A 16,324-nucleotide genomic window follows, 5' to 3' on the forward strand; every position below is an offset into this window, starting at 1 on the left:
GTCCCACTTTCTCCCTTTACCTCCAGCTGACTTCAGTTGCTGCAAATGGACTTAAAAGTGCAAACGTAGCATGGGTTCAGTTAACTCTGCAGGAAGGAGAAGAGGGGTGGATATGGACAGATGTATCATATACTGTGTAAGGTACCATATTTGTTGTGTGCTTTCAAGTTGTTTCCAACTTAGGACAACCCTAAAAGTGAAAAGAACTATAATGGGGTTTTCTTGGCAAGTTCCTTCAGAGTGGGTTCGCCATTGCCCTCCTCTGTGGCTGAGAGAGTGTGACTTGCCCAAGGTCTGGTGCCACAGCAAGCTGCCCTTCCCAGATTTCCATAGCCTTGAGCCATGGAGGTTAAAATGGTGTCAACCCAAATTGATTCTGCAGTGCAAATGCAGTACTTGGCCAGTTCAAGCGCAAGCATCATTCCAAAAGCAAGCTCTGATGGGAACTCAGAATGCCTTCCTTCCTTCCTTCCTTCCTTCCTTCCTTCCTTCCTTCCTTCCTTCTTTTCCAAGATGCACATCTGATGCACAGACTGCTGCTTCAATGGCGCAATTGGCTTTTGGTAAAAGAGGTCCCCAAAGAGAACTAAGCTTGCTGTGTTCTGCCTTGCGATGAGGTTTGTTCCAAAGGGCTTCATTTCCCATGCTCTGTGGGGGTCAGGGGAACATGGGGGTTGTTATCAAATTGCCCATGATCTCACATCCTCTGGCGATGTCCAGAGTTCACCGCACAAGGCCAGGGCAGCTCTGGAGGCTGCATCAGTGAGCGCATGGATGTCTCTGTCTGGCCTCTTAATGGGGGTCAGCAGCACAAGTGGCTCAGAGGCTTCCCAGATGGAGAGTGAAATCTAATTTGAGCCAGCAGTTTCAAGAAAGCCACAGCTGCAAAAGAGAGAAAGGCAGAGAGAGGCTTTTATATCCCGGCATCTTACCATGGGAGCTTAATGGGAGCCAAGCAGAGTGGGAAGAGCGGGAAGGCAGATCCCCAAAGGACCCCTGCTTTTAAAGGCACCCAGCAGTCACAGAATTTAAATTTACTCTAGTGTAGCTACGCTGGAGCACACCAAGTGCAGTTATTTCACAGCCACCAAATGAATTGGAGGAAGCTTCCCACAAAGCACAGCTAATGCGCTATTCACCTCAAAGAGCACGGATGTGTGATGCATGTGTAAATACGCATCCATGTGCAATGTGTGACTGCGCTCAATGGCACCAGGCATTCAACCTTGAGATGAATGCGCACACTCTGCATTTAGAGGAAAATGACCAGCCGCTTCCATGGGGAATTGGTGGCTGTGCAAGAAACCCACAAATTGCCATCTTACCTCTCTGGTTTGCCAGCTTTGCAAGTCAAGAGTAGCCTGGCTGGGAAGGATCTGGGGGCTTAGGTAGGTATCTAAGCTCCCAGACCCTTAGGTAGGATCTGCCTAAATCGCAGGGACACCCTGAGGTTCCCAGAGAACATTTGCACCAATGATCCAGCTGTCTTCCTCCTCAAGAGGCAAATCCCCTCGATTCAACAGTTCTCTTTTAGCAGAGATTAACAACAAGGTTCAACTCACAATTTGCTTTTCTACATAGACACATACTTGCCATTCTTGTCTTCACTTTTTGGGAGTTTTCATCCCAGACAGATTTCCAGACAACCCCAAAGGTTCATCAGCATTCAGGCTGGGGGACGATGGGTAATATGTCAGTCAAGATTGACAAGGAAGGGCATCGTCCCATTTCGCACGGATACAAGGAAGGGAAAGATACAGTTTGTGCCGTCAAAGTCCTCTGTGCTTGTTCTGGAACAAATTTATTACACACCCCATGCCTTCAATCCACATTGCCGCCCCTGGAATCCCTTTTAACCCTTGGTTTCAGGGTCCAAGGCCTACAGCTGTTTTCATGGCTAGTCTGTTGCTTTTGCAAAGCCCCCAAACCCAAATCTGGCAAACCTCCCGTATCTGAGTCAAAATGATCTCTGAAAACACCTTGTTTTGCAGCAGAGGTTGGCAACTCCAGATGTTCTTGGAGAGCAATACCTAGCTGCCTTCTAGCCAAAATACAGCTGCCTGGTGATAGGAAACGATAGGAAAAGAGTTAAATTTTTATCAGATGTGGTCCTCCTTGCATTAGCTTGGCAGTGAGACTGGGAAAAAGAGGTGAAAATCGAGGATAGAGCAGGGAGTGTATTCTGCTTTGCTAACTTGCTTGCACGCAGCCCTCACTGCTAATGGATTTGGGTTATTTTAAGTCTTTCCCAATCTCAGGGAAGGCAATGGCAAATCAATCTTTCTCAGGGAAGGCAATGGTAAACCTATGAAGAAGAAGAAACTCTGAAGCACACTAACAAAGTGAGGTGGGAGGCGTTCATGGCCGGCATCCCTAGTTTTTTGTGGGGTTTTTTGGGCTCATGGCCACATAGCCCGAAAAACCCACAACAAAGCTACACATTAACAAAGCCCATTGTGATGGATAGGAAGTGGGGAATGTGGCAGAATGGGCAGATTAGCTTCCAAAAGCTCATAAAAGAGCAGACATGGCACCTTTGGGGGAGGCATCGCTGGAGCTTACAGTTCACTCCAACTGATGGCAACCCACTTGTAGGATTTTCTTTGCTATTCTGAGATGATTTGCCGTGCCTCTGCTCCAAGGCTGAGAAAGGGGCCCTTGTCCCACTGAGCAGGGATCCCGACTTATTTTCTGTTAAGGAAGTCCTGCCTGGGGAAGCATTGAGTTGGTTGACCGAGGTATCCTTGCCTTCTCTTGGCATCCTCTAACACTTAAGCCAGCCTGGTCTAACTGTTGGCTTTATGTGTTTTCTTTTTTAAATTGTGCTTTGTATTTTAACATGTTGTACCCAACCTCAGGCCTTGAGGAGAGGCAGGAAAGAAGTAATGATAATTTTTGTGCGTTTTTCGGGCTGTATGGCCACGTTCTAGAAGAGTTTATGCCTGACGTTTCACCAGCATCTGTGGCTGGCATCTTCAGAGAATGTGTAGGAATGACAGATTTGCCTTAGGATCGCCGCAAGTCGGACACAACTTGGAGGCACACAACAACAACAACAGCATTCAATTCACAGCTAAGTCCAGAAACAAACTAGGCAAATCCAGAGCCTCACAGACAGGAAATTTTCATTTACTAAAAGCACAACTTAAAACAGACACTGTATGCACATTGAAGGGGAAATGAGGTCCAGACTTTGAAACATTCAGAGTCAGCACAAATGTGGGGTTTTATTGGCAGCCTGTGAAAGATGAAACTGATTTATTTAGCAGCTCTTGAGTGTGGGAAAATTAATTGACTTCCAGTCTTTTCATTAGCAGATGCATTGGCATATTCAGCATAGAGAAGGCACCGTCTGATAGCAAAAGCATTCGGCTGAGATCTATCCCTCGCCAAGTGAACCCAGGGCTGCGTGGCATTAAGAGGCTTTGGGGTCCTGCCAAGCCTTGCTCCTCCTTTCCTTCCAACAATCCCATCACCAAACACAGAAGGGGTTATTTAGGGAAGGAAGGAAGAAGGACTGGAGGAGAGATTTAGGATTAGGACACTGAAGGAGGCAGATGCCCTGGCTATCAATACCCCAAAGCAGTGTGTTTCCTCCTGGGCACCTGTGAAGGGATTATGGCTGGATGCAACTGCCCCCTTTGACCCATCCAGGTCTGCCCCAGAATGTCCTCCAAACAATCCTCAAAGGAAAAGGTGCACAGACTCATGCAGCGATTCCCAAAGGTTGGTCCTCCAGATGTTATGAACTGACTCTCAGCATCCCCGATTGTTGGCCAAGCTGGCTGTGGCTTTTGGAAGTTGAAGTCCAAAACACCTGGAGGACTAGGTTCAAGGAGTACAGGGCCTGAATGCAAGGAGAGACCTTGGCACTCGTGTGGGGAAAGGACACGGGCGGTCCAAGCCCTGTCCATGTGGATAATGGAGCTTAAGAACCAACGGGGAGGATGGGCTCAGCACTCTGTCACCCTTTCCTCGCAAGAGCAGAACATGGCTCCATACTCTTTACCTGCAAGTGTCAGAAAGGATGTTTAAAAACACACACACAAATGTTAAAAGAGGGATTACAAGCCACCCAGTTGCCCTGGAAATTCATTTATGCAAAGCCAAGGCAAGCCTTTTGGACTGGGATTGCAGGACTACAGTTTTCAAGCCTGAAGATCTTATGGACAAGGAGCAGGAATGGAGAGCACCTGGCCTTTCAGGTGGTGCTGGACTACAGCTGCCACAACCCTTCACCAACTGACTTGTTTGGCCAGGGCTGATGGGCACTGCAGTCAAACAGCATCTGGAGGAGTCCATGCTTCGCAGCCCTATGCAAGCAAAACTTCTCTAAGGGGCATCCCAGTGAAAAGAGAGAGGAAGGCCATAAGCAACAACTAGCAGCAGAATCTGTTCTACTGGTGGTTATTGCAAATACTACAGAAGCCGGCTTCTCTTGATGCGGGATTTATAGCTGCGCCTCTCACCAAGAGGCGATCCAAGCCAAAAGACAAGAGGCAAAAACCCTGCCAAAGCTCTGTGCCAAGGCACTCGGAAGTCACACAATCGATGCAATCTGTCCCATGTTTGCTTGTGCGGCACAATCTCGCCCAGCTTGCAAGTTGCAAGGAAGGCAGGAAGGATGTCTGTTGCAGGAAGAGAAGCCAAGGGAAATTGGGGAGTGGGGCGAAGGGGAAGGGGCTGTGGCAGGTGATAAATGCTACATGGGGTTTTTTTGTGAGCGAAAAGCAGTCTCTTTGGAATGTACAAAGTCTGTCCGGAGACAAGAAACTCAACGGATGGCTCTCTGACTCCTCCATGCATTCAGGAGACTGGTTTCTTTTGCCATTGCAGAGAAATTTGGTTCATATTTGTCTTGTGAATGGGGTGGGGGTGGGGTGGGGTGCGTTTTATTTGCTAGTGGCCCAGTTCCCATAATCTGAATATTATTATCTCTCAGTCAAGGACTCAACCTCAGGATTTGCCAGGGAAAACTCATCCCAGGCGCAAGCGAGTCCTCCAGCTTCCAAAGCCCAGATCTTCAACCAGTGACCTTTCTTGTTTTGGGGGGAATGTGGTTACTCCCTGCTCAAAAAGGTCAGGCATTTTGGTAACATCTGGCTGCTTAAATCACTAACTCCAGGCAGCTGTGGCTAGCAACTCCAGGCAGAGATTTTTTGAAGGCCAGTCAGTGATAATTCTTTTTTCCCATCCTCTTCCAAATAGCAAAAAGACCCAAGTAGCATCCAGGGAAATCTGCAGACTGGAGTCTGCTTCTGAAAGATAACAGCAAGGGGTTTGGGGAGGACAGAGGCTGGCAGGACTGGGAAGAGGTAGGAAAGGGACAGCAGGAGTAGTAGTCACACACCAGGAAGGTGAGACAGAGAGCTGGGCAGAGGCTTCAACTTCTCCCATCTCAAAGCCCAGTTTGAGCAATTCCAGCAGTAGTGCATCACAAGTTATTACAGTAGGAAAAAAAGAAAAGCGTTCCAACTTTTGCTTTGCAACCAATAAGGCTACTGGGACGGGGTGAGGAAGACACCCCCCCAAAAAAGAGAAGGCATTTTGAGGATGCCAGTCACTCCGACCTTTCCCGTGGGCACCTGGCCAGACCGTTGCCAGAACAAGCAAACAAAGGCATATTTCCCTCGGAGGTCTATCACGGTTGGCACTTGAACAGGAAAGGAACCACAGACTAAAGCAGCTGCATCTTTTAAGCAAACCAAGAGTCCTGCTTTGGAGAACTCAGGCCTCTAAGTGCAACATGGACAAAAGAGATCCTTGTGCCCAGTCCGGCCGGAGCATCCCAAGGCTCAGTTTTTCCAAAGGGGACAGAACACACTTGCTCAGGCTTGCAAACCACAGCGTGAACCAGATCCCAGCAGGGGAAATGGGGAAGGGAGGAATCCACAGGCTTAAACTTCAGTAGCAAAGAGGAGAAAGGCAAAACTGGGGGGACGAGAGGATCCCTTTTTGGGAAGGGGACAAGAGAGATCTCACAAGCGGGTCAGTGAGTGGACAGGCCACTTACCCTCTACTTTCCTCCCCACCGTTGATGCAGGGGGGACGCTGGACCTTCTTTAAGGCAGCCAACTTTGGCTGAGGCATGAAGGTAGAGAGGCACAAACCCACCTTCTGCACAATAATCTAGACCTCCTATTCCAGGAATATCCATGAGGTCTGCTTTCAAGCAGGGAGAGGAAAGGGCTTGCTGGACCTTACCTCCCAACAGACCCTCTGAAGGTCCTTCTTCAAGGAAAGGCAAAGTAGCCCCTGGCTCAACCTTCAGGCCAAGGAAACAGGAGCACAGACCAGTCACCTGCTTGGATGGATGGAGGGAGGGAGCAAGGAGGGCCGCCCTGCCCAGAGGGGACGCCCGAGGCTTCAGACCCACTCCTGCAGGGATCGCTTGCAATAGACGAACATGCGGGGCGGCCCCTTGCGCTGGAGCTGGACCATGACGTAAACCAGGCCCATGATGCAGAGGAGGAGGACCAGTAGCACCGTCACCATGATGACACTCATGGTCAAAGGGTAGTCGCTGATGTGCACCACAATGTCCACGTCACTGGGGCCGTCGCGAGGGGGTCCCCGTTCCCTGTTTCCATCCACGCCATCCCCGTAGTCCCCCTCTGTGTCTATGGCCCCCTCTTCCTCCTCCTCCTTTACCCCTGGGCGAGTGTCCATCTCCTCCTCCTCCACGTCCACCATTTCCTCCTCTTCTTTGCCCTGTCCAGGGCCGTCCGGATTGAAAGGCGGTTTGCTGAAATCGGGCCACCTCCGGCCGGGGTCAGGATTGGCAGCCACTTCCTCGTGACATCCCATGAAATCCCGCAGGATGGACTTTGGGTAGCCGGGCTCTGTTTTCAGCCGCTCATTGTCGAATTTCCAATACATTCGGCCTTTGTAGAAATAAGTGTAGGCTGGAAAAATAATAAAATAGAGAAGTTCAGGCAGAGTCTCTGGTTTTTCTAATCTTTTGATTTGTTGAAATATATGGATGAAAGCATAACTTCTGGCAGTTGTGCAACACCACTTTGTTAGTGAATTGCAGTATTGTGCCATTATATCTGCACTGTCCCTGCTTGCGCATCTCTAGGGCACAAGGTGCGGCAGCACAAACACATAACCCTAAAGAGCAATATCTCTGTTATATAAAGGGGCAAAGGTTTGATCTGCAGGCATAAGACCACTGATGCCAGTGCACCTCATTTATAGGATGCAGAGGAATGGAAACATCCCTCTGAGGAAGTAGGTTCCAATCTACTTCTTTCTTTAGTCTCAAAGGTGAGGTAAGATCCCTTTGCAGACTGATTTTCCAGACTAACACAGCTATATACAATGGGCCCTTGGTATCTGCTGAGGTTTGGTCCCTGGACTCCCCATAGATACCAAAATCTGTGGATGTTCAAGTCCCAATAAATACAGTGGCACGGTAAAATTGTGTCCCTTATACAAAATGGCCAAATCAAGGTTTGCTTATTGGAATTTATATTTTTAAAAAATATATATGGATGCTTGAATCCATGGATAAAGAATCTGTGGATACGGAGGGCCAATTGTATTTGAACTCATCTATAGGATGTGGGCCTTTTATATCCTATCTTCTCTCAGAGGATCTTAGTGTACAATAAAATCAGCTTGATTAATTTAAATGGCTCTAGAATCCTTATGAACGTAGGCGAAAAATGCTGTTTACATCTTCTCAGTGGCACAAAAGGGTGAATCTGCATCCGATAGACCCTGCAAGACAGCTAGAGATTCAGTTTGGCAGTGTGAAGCTAAGAATGGACTGGGCAAGCAATCCTTGCAACCTGCTAGTCCTGTTCTCATAGTTGTCATGCCTGCCTCCCCAGTTCAGTTTCCTTTCTTCACATCTGCCCTACGTATCCCCAAGGGGCCTTGCCCAGGGCAGGGGCTTCATCCCAGCCCTTAGGACCCATAATCCAGCCACAGGGAGCACCTGTCTTGGGACAGTCCATTGCTTAATGTGTAGGGAAAGTATTCCTTTCCCCCTCCCACCCTTGGCTACTCACTTGCATCCGGACTCAGGAAGACCCCTTTTGGGTTTGGGGGGACCCCCGACCACACGCTGATCTTCCGCGGGTAGCCTTGGTCAACTGTGTGGCTCTCCTCATTGAAGCGCCAGTACCTGCGGGAAGACAGGAAAGCACAGCCACTCACTTTCATTCATCCATTCATTAAAATTATTTACACCAATGCTTCCCAAACATTTGGTCCTCCAAGTGTTTTGGATTTCAGCTCCCAGAACCCCTGAACATCAGCCCAACTGTCTAGGACTTCTGGGAGCTGATGTCCAAAACACTTGAAAGCTCAAAGTTTGGAAACCAGTGATTTACATAGTTGTTGTTAACGTTCTGTGCCTTCAAGCCAAGTCCAACTTATGTAACCCTGGCCCTGGCCCAAGCCTTAACCAGGCACCTCCACGCTGGCTTTGAGGTCCAGCACCCAGATCCCTTTGCAGGATTTTGGCCCAGTCTTCAGCAGCTACTCTTGGCTCACCCTAACCCTAGTCTTGACTCTGCAACTGGGTTTCCTCAAAGACTGCCCCCTGTTCGTTCCCAGCTGTGGAAATTCCCCCTGGGCTTTATTTAGTTCCTTACAAAGTCATTAAGTTATGTAGTTCCTTGCAAAGCAATGCAGGAGCTAAGTGCGTGGTCAGCATTTGGTTACAGAACTAAAAACTACAACAGAACTACACAGAGAAGTCAGAGCATGCAGTAAGGAAGGAGGATCTGTCTTTGATCGAGAGATCTCTTCCAGAATCTGGCCCCACTTCTGCAATCCCCCAATGGAGAGGTCCAGGGATCCCCCAGACCCATGGAGAGCCTGCGGCTGGTTTCCGCCTGCCTGCCACCCACCTGTCTCCTTGGAAGAAGAAAGTGTGCCCTGTTGGTTCCCACCAAATGGCAGCGTCCACTTTGTCGTAAGGGATGCCCACCCCGTAGCTGGTCAGGGGCTGCGGGTACCCCGGTTCCAGGTTCGCCTCACGGAAAAGCCAGTACTGATCCCCTGGGAAAGAGAGAGATGCAAAGGGATGGCACTCCATGGGCAGCTGGGTGGGTTGCAAATGCTCCTTTAATCATCCCCCTGCCTTTTGTGCTCAGACAATGTGGGCTTTGCAATTTACGGAATTTGGCCTCTTTACAGCCAAAGAACGTGATCCCTTGGTAGCCCTTTAACTTATACATATATAGATAGCTGGATAGATAGACAGACAGAGATACTAGTTTATCTCATCTATCTATCTATCTATCTATCTATCTATCTATCTATCTATCTTAAAATATTAATGATTTAGTCTGGCCTTCTTTTGACATTGTGGCCAGTCCTTGGGAAGCCTACTGTTGGGACATGGCTGCAAATGTGCCTCCATCTTGCATTCTCTGGAGGTGACAAATGACCACCCTGACCAGCAGCCAACCATGGTTCCCATCGTCTATGGATGTAACCAGTCTCCTACATCATCCAAGTCCATGTTTTCCATGGCTCTTTCCTTGCCCAAAGCTGCTCACCTTTGAAGAACGCAAACCGTCCGTCTTGCCTCTCGTACGCGGCGTCAATGTTTCCAGGAAGGCCCCTCCAGAAGTACCCCACGGGCATCGGGTAGTTGTCCAGCACCCGGTTGTGGCGAACGCGCCAGAACCAGTGGCCCTGGAAAGAGAAGGAGAAGAGAATGGCTCAGGTTGATTCCTTCCGCCTCAGTTCTCCTCAAGCCAGGCATACCCAAATGGCAGAATTTCTCCAGCGACTCCCTTGCAAAGCAGGGAAACCTGGATTTCTGCAAAGAGAACAAAAGGAGGCTCCTTTCATCACTGGGATTTGCATGCACTTGGTTTTCCTAATTTGGACACAGACTCTATTTTGGCCAGCATCAAGGATGATGGGTCTCTGCAGATTATTTCAGGATGGTAGCTGCCCCCATGATAACAGTCTTGCAAAGTTGCCTCTTTTGGACTTTAACTGCCAAACCTCCATACCCAACCAATTCACACTAAAATCTTAGAACTGGAAGAGTCCCTCAAGGGACATCCAGTCCAACCCCTTTCTGCCATGCAGGAATACACCGTCAAAGCACTCTGGACAGATGGCCATCCAGCCTCTGTTTGAAAACCTCCAAAAAAGGAGACTTCACCACTCACCAAGGAAGCAGCGTCTTCCACCACTGAGCAGCTGTTACCCTCAGGAAGTTCTTCCTAATGTTTAGGTGGAATCTGTCTTCCTGAAGTTTGCATCCATTGCTTTGCACTAAAACCCAGAGCGAACTGGCCACCCCACCTCCCATCCATGGAGGAGCCACAGAGGGGCTGGGAGGAGAGGAACGGAGGTACCTTGAACACAAACATCTCCCCGCGCAGGACGGTCACTGTGTCAAAGTCCCCGTCGCAGATGTTGGGCTCCGACTGGTCAGGGGTGCCAGGCCTTGGGGGCTGGTCCGGGCGGCCAGGAGGGGCAGGGGCTGGCGGCCGGGGGGGCTTCTGGTCTGGCTTTCGGGGCACCACAGTTGGCAGGGGCCTGGTGGGCTGCGGTTGGGCCCCCGAAACACCTGAGCAAGAAAGGAAAAGAGGGGAGAGAATTGAGGGGAAGAGAAAACAGTTGCGGGACACACAGTGGCAAAGGCATTTTCTTATTTATTTGCAAAGATTTATACACTTCAATCCAAAGGTCAAAGTGACATCTCCGAATGGCCTCAAAGAGACATATTGGGGGTTGTCTGAAACTCAGGTGAAGCTCATACTAACAAATGGTCGGTTAAAAGCATGAACAAATGGTAGTTGACACGCCAGTGGATTTATTATTTATGTATTGGATTTATGTTCCAGGAACAGGCTTCTTTGTGCTTTAAAAAAGTATTCTCCTGGGCCTAAAATAATAGCCAATTAGAGCCAAAATATGATAAAATGACCCCCTCAACACCTCTTAGAGAGTCAGGAAGGCATTGAGGATTTTTAAAAATAGTCTGTTTGGGGGGAAATTGTTAATGTTTTTGACCCAGGGAGGCTTTGGAGCTGCATGCCACTCTTTATTGGGCCAACCCAATACAAAATAAAATCAAATACGTTGCAAGCTTTTGAAGCTCCACAGTGAAGCCAGCAAATTTTTGCAAGCTTGCAACATGTACTTTTTGCATTTGATTGGTCCAATAAAGGTATCCCTGTATTCTGGATTTTGGATGTTCTTGTACAGTTGCTCCTGTGTTATCCTTCACATACATCTCTTGGTGGCATTTTGTTGAGATAAACAGAGTCTGTTAGGATATCTGTAGTTACTTCTGAGTAGTCATCAAGGACTAACCCACTCCTTGGCTAAGCAATGGCCTGGAAGACAGCCTGCAAACTGAGGCTCAGACACAATTGCTTCCTCAAAGGTGGAATCCTAAGCCTTACACACATATGTATGTGTGCACACAGATGCCAGCGGGTCATGGCTACTCACCATAGAGCTGCTGAATGCCCCGGCGGTCATCGTCTGGCAGCTGGAAGTTCTCTGTGTCCATCCACTGGTAGAAAGGAGCCATGATGGCGCTGGGGTTACTAGAGTGCTCTAGCCCCAGGGAATGGCCGAGTTCATGCACAGCCACCAGAAAGAGGTTGTTTCCTGTGGGCAACAGACCAGAAAGTGATAGGAGAGAAGGGAAGGCCAAGGAAGACTCAGGTGCCCACGGTCCAGCTGGGGCCAAGGACCACAAGGACCTCTCCTGGACCCCCCCCCATTGTTCTCAACAGGGAGGGCATCCATCTGGTCCTAAGCATCCATGCGCTATGGCCCTCCATAGAGAAACCTAATTGCCTATCACACCGCAGGAGATAGACAGGGAGGATCTAGGAAGTCCTATAATGATTGGGTCCAAGCTAACTGGATATCTATATCATTTCGCATGGATCCAGAGAAATTTGCAGGGAGCCCCTCCCCTTGATCTGGCCACCTCCAGAGGTACATCTAATGGGAAACACAGGAGACAGGGCTTCCACTTGTACTTCCATTCTTGTAATGTCTTTGCCCTCTGCTCTCGTAAGGCTCCCTAATCTCCCTTCACTCCACCAAATGCATCTGAAGAAGTAGGTTCAAGCCTACGAAAGCTCATGCTACCAGCTTCTTTCCTTCATTGAGTCTCAAAGGGGTTGCGAGATCCCTCTGCATACTTTTCCTGGTGTTAAGATATATCCACACATATATAAAGATTGGCAACATCCCCAGACAATAATTGATTGGAAGGATTGGTGTATAATGTTGAAAGAGCTTTAAAGATATATATTTTAAAAGGTCATCAGAGAGCGACCCAATTGTCCAGCCATTTCGTTTTCCAAGCTGGCGTCATCTTTGTGGCAAGTGAAATTTAGGAATGCCGGACAAGAGACCCTTACCAGAGACGTCTGCATTCTCCAAGGTCCAAGGCTCATCCAAGTCGAAATGGGCATCACCTCCCATGCCAGGCCCCGGGAAGTAAGCGTGGGCAAGGAAGCCTCCAGCTCCGTCGAACGGGGAGCTGTCCCTGTGGAACCCAGAGGCGAAGAGCACCATGATGTCAGCTTCCTTCCTCCTCTTACGCCCAATCTCCTCGTAGGGGATCTCCTGGAAGGCCAGTGGCGTGGCTTCCTCCCAGACGCGGAAGGCGCGGCGGACGGCGTCATGTGAGTGGAAGCGGCCCAGCTTCTCAGTGTAGTTCTGGATGCTAGTGGCAGAAAGAGGGGACCGAAAAAGAGGGGGAGATATGACCCTCAATGGGGTGGATGGGGAAAAGAAGCCTTGGGGTCAAATCCTCACTCGACCGTGGAAATCGATTAAGTGACCTTCGGCAAGTCACACTCTCTCACCCGAAGAGAAATGGCGAAACCCCTTTGAAAAATAAATCCCATGGACGCGTTGACCTTAGGGTACCCATAAGGCAGAAACAATTTGAAGGCACACAACAATAACAACAAACTCTGCATGTCAGATAAATGGTTAAGCATCTTTATGCAACACTGGATGAGGCAGTTTAAAGCACAACATTTTGAAACATGCAAAACGGGGCGGTTGAAGCCGAAACCCTACAGCGAGGCAGCTGAACGCTCTTATGAGACCAACCCATCACAAATACACAAACACACACATCTTTACATACCTAAAAGTCAGGTGGCTTTGGGTCCACCTCCGTCCAGTGAGTGCGTACCGTTTCCGCCGCATGTTGGCCTTGACCTGAGCACCAATTTTATCCGGGACGCCACAACGGGGCCTCTTCATCCACCTAAAAAATGTACACCAATGAGTGAAGAGAAGTCAGACAAGAGAAGAGAAGGAAAGAGAAGAGGAAAAAGCTTAGAAAAAGATCTGTCAGGAGCCTTGCAGCAATTCTTTCAATGCACATCACGCCCCATTTGCCCACATTAAGCGCCATTGTTGGAATGTCACCTTTTTGGAGCAAAAAGGAGATGGAGAGGTGGCACATCAGAAGGTTGGACGTTCCTTCATGGCGCCATCCTTTACCTACTGTGCCTTTCCTTGCCAGGCATATTTTTGCCCACAAGGTCACATTCTTCTCCAGGTGCCCTTTGTGCAAAGACAGAGGGAAGGAGACAGGGGAAAAAGAGAAGACTTACGCTGCTGTCTCTTCATCCAAAACACCCGTCACCGTGATGCCATAGAAACTCTGCATTTCGGAGATGGCGGAAGAGAGGATCTGAGCAGAGCGCAAGGTGGACATCTGAGGGCTGGATGGCGGGAGGTAGCCATAGAAGCGCAGCCAGGCCTGCGGAGAAGCCCAGCGTCACGAGGCGAAACGAAAAAGGCCAAATCCCATCCACAGAGAGAAAACCTCCCCAGAGGGGACTTGGTTTTCTGTGATCATTCTGGCTAAAAGGAAGTCCAAACTTTTTGTGTGGAATTTTTGGGCGATGTGGCCATTTTCTAGAAGAGCATCTGTGGCTGGCACCTTCAGAGAAACGTCAGGAACAAACTCTTCTGGAACATGGTCACATTGCCTGAAAAACCCACAAAAAAATCTATGGATGCTGGGCTTTTCGGGGAGATTTGGGGGCAAAAAGCCATCCCAAAATCAATCTGAATTAAACAAATGTCTATATGGGGGGCTTGGAAGGGCTTCTGGGGGTGGCCCACCCTTGAATTTGTACATTAAACTATGAAACAAGTCCAGTGTTGACTCCACTGGAGGCTCCCATTCCAGAGGGGCACTGGATCTGCTCTGGTGTTTAGTCCAGCCTCCAAAGGAGCCCTGCAAGGTGCTGGATGCTCATTTTGAAGACTTGAAATGACAGGTCTCCCATTGCAAACGCCAAATGGCACACTCTGGGAAGGAAGAGGGGTCAAGGGGAGTCCCTTCTTCCAGTGGACACAAAGGTCCAGTGTGGACTCTCAGCCCAGGAGCAGATCCTGAGCGTGGCCTGGCCTCTCAGCTGGACCCTGAAAGGGAGAATTGTCTGCTGCGGAAAGAGCAGCTGGCAGCGAGCGGCGGACATCCTTTGGGCACAGACTCAGAACCAGAGACAGAGAATCCTTTTTCAGGGAACTGGGGACAAAGTGGAACAGAGGCATTGCTTCAGATCAAGTACGCAAGGTGCCAAATCCCATCTGGTCTTGGAAGCTCAGCAGGGCCAGCCCTGGTTAGTCCTTGGATGGGAGGCCACCAACGAATCCCAGGCGCTGGAGGCTCTGTTTCAGAGGAAGGGACTGGCAAAACCATCTCTTGAGGATTCCTTACCTAAAGAAACTCTATAAGGTCTCCATAAGACAACACACAACCTGAAGGCACAGATGCAAACACCCCTGCATTCGGGAACTGAACCTGCCCCATTCCAAAAGCTTGGAAAAGTTACTATGCTGCTTGCTTGGGGGATGCTGGGAGTTACAGGGCCAAAAAAGGAACTTTCCCAAACTCTGCCCTTGTAATCTCTGCTCCAACAGATCTATAAGGGCTAGAAACAGGTAAACTCTGAGGCCGGGAGACGCCAAGAAATCAAAAGTGGCTTATGATCCTGATCCTGATCCTAATGCCAGGCGAGGCAAGACCCCAACTCACCTGGATCGGGACTTTCTGGCCTTTGGGGGGAGTGGGCAGAGGACCCCCCAAACCCTTGAGCCCCTTCCTTCCTTCCTTCCTTCCTTCCTTCCTTCCTTCCTTCCTTCCTTCCTTCCAGAGGCTTTTCCCTCAGAGCTTTCCTTCTGGGATTTCCTAGGAGGGGAAGGGGCTTCTCCCAAGGAGACTGGGGCTCCTTCTTCCAGAGATGGAGGGTGGGAATGGGGGCCCAGCAGGGACTCTTTTGGAACATGGTCCCAAGGGGGGGTCTCTCTGGAGATTTGGGGCAAAAGCAGAGAGCAGCCCCCCCCCCCCTTTCCAGGCCATGGTCCTGTTTGGGCTCCAGAAGGAAAGGGCTGGGAGGGAACATCCAGGGCTCTTTGCAGACCTCCAGGCTCAGGGGAGCCTCCTGGCAAAGGCAAGGCAGAGAAGGAGGGACAATGAAGAAGAGGGGCCGTACCTGCCCTTCCAGGCCAGAGGGCTTCCTCCATCCCTCCTCCATCGCCACTGGAGGAGCCTGGCCCAAGGGGAGACCCTGGGCGAGGCTTCTCTGACTCTGGGCCAGGATGCTTCCCCGCAAAGGGCAGGGCAAGGGGGGTCCTTGGTGGATCTAGTCTGCTCCCCGGGGAAGAGCAGGCTCTTGGCTTGGGGCCCCTCTCCCAAGGGCCAAAGGGGCCCCCAACGAGAGGAGGACGGAGGGGGAGGCCAAAAGAGGCTGGGAGAAGGACTCCAAAACCCATCCTCCTCCCTCTCTCTCCTGGGGGGACTCCAACCTCCATCATCCCCCAGCCACCCACCGGCTACTGGAAGCCTGGATCCCCCGGAGTCGGGGAGCTGGCTCTGCCTGGGAAAGCAGGGACTCCAAGGCCCATCCTCCCCAGACAGCCAGCCCTGCCTCTGCCGCTTACCTCGGGGTCCACTCCGCCGGAGCCCCTCGGAGCCAAGAGGAGCAGGAGGGCCAGCAGGCGGAGGGGGCCCAGCGGAGCCCAGGCCGCCCGGAGCCCCTGGCTGCTGCTGCAGCCCATCCTGCCCTCCCGCCTGGGGGGCTCTTCTTCTCCTGCCGGGGGCTAGCTGGCCATGGCCGCCTTGGGCCGGGCTGCCTCTGGCTCCTGGCTCGCTCCGCCGCCTAATGGCCAAGGGCTCCAGGAGGAGGAGGAAGGCCAGCAGGAGCCGGCCCCTTCCTTCTTCGGCTTTCCCTCTGGCCGCCAGCCAGGAGCCAGGGCAGCAGCAGCAGCAGCAGCAGCAGCAGCAGGAGGAGGAGGAGAGTCCCTCTCTGGGGAGCTGGGGCTGGTTGACTCTGGGGCCCAC

The 16,324-nt window shown here is 50.6% G+C and overlaps 1 protein-coding gene across 2 annotated transcripts; it reads right to left on the reverse strand.

The window, feature by feature from the left end:
- Positions 1–3,108: 3,108 nt before the first annotated feature.
- MMP15 (matrix metallopeptidase 15) lies at positions 3,109–16,254 on the reverse strand. Of its 2 annotated transcripts, none has more exons than XM_089477153.1 (10): positions 15,925–16,254; positions 13,584–13,732; positions 13,109–13,231; positions 12,369–12,676; positions 11,440–11,601; positions 10,335–10,549; positions 9,519–9,657; positions 8,865–9,015; positions 8,019–8,134; positions 3,109–6,905 (listed from the first exon to the last, which is right to left on the reverse strand). In XM_089477153.1, the coding sequence occupies exons 1-10, from the start codon at positions 16,039–16,041 to the stop codon at positions 6,367–6,369; spliced, it is 2,019 nt and encodes a 672-aa protein (XP_089333279.1). In that variant the 5' UTR covers positions 16,042–16,254; the 3' UTR covers positions 3,109–6,366. The 2 variants fall into 2 exon arrangements, with proteins under 2 accessions (XP_089333279.1, XP_089333280.1); XM_089477154.1 differs by lacking the exon at positions 15,925–16,254 and adding an exon at positions 15,020–15,264.
- Positions 16,255–16,324: the final 70 nt, after the last annotated feature.

This window comes from Sceloporus occidentalis, unplaced genomic scaffold, assembly GCF_023333645.1.
Source record: "Sceloporus occidentalis isolate IW3139 unplaced genomic scaffold, rSceOcc1.0.p SCAF_10, whole genome shotgun sequence".
In the NCBI taxonomy this organism is placed as follows: domain Eukaryota; kingdom Metazoa; phylum Chordata; class Lepidosauria; order Squamata; family Phrynosomatidae; genus Sceloporus; species Sceloporus occidentalis.

What these genes read in the sequence shown, in the direction of transcription:
- MMP15 (XM_089477153.1), bottom strand. Translation starts at nt 16,041, where the DNA reads ATGGGCTGCAGCAGCAGCCAGGGGCTCCGGGCGGCCTGGGCTCCGCTG. An exon ending in CAAAGCCACCTGACTTTTAG is followed by an intron (nt 12,677 to 13,108) that starts GTATGTAAAGAT and finishes TTCTGCCACTAG; the next exon opens with CATCCAGAACTACACTGAGA. An exon ending in ACGGTTTGCGTTCTTCAAAG is followed by an intron (nt 9,016 to 9,518) that starts GTGAGCAGCTTT and finishes TCTCTTTCCCAG; the next exon opens with GGGATCAGTACTGGCTTTTC.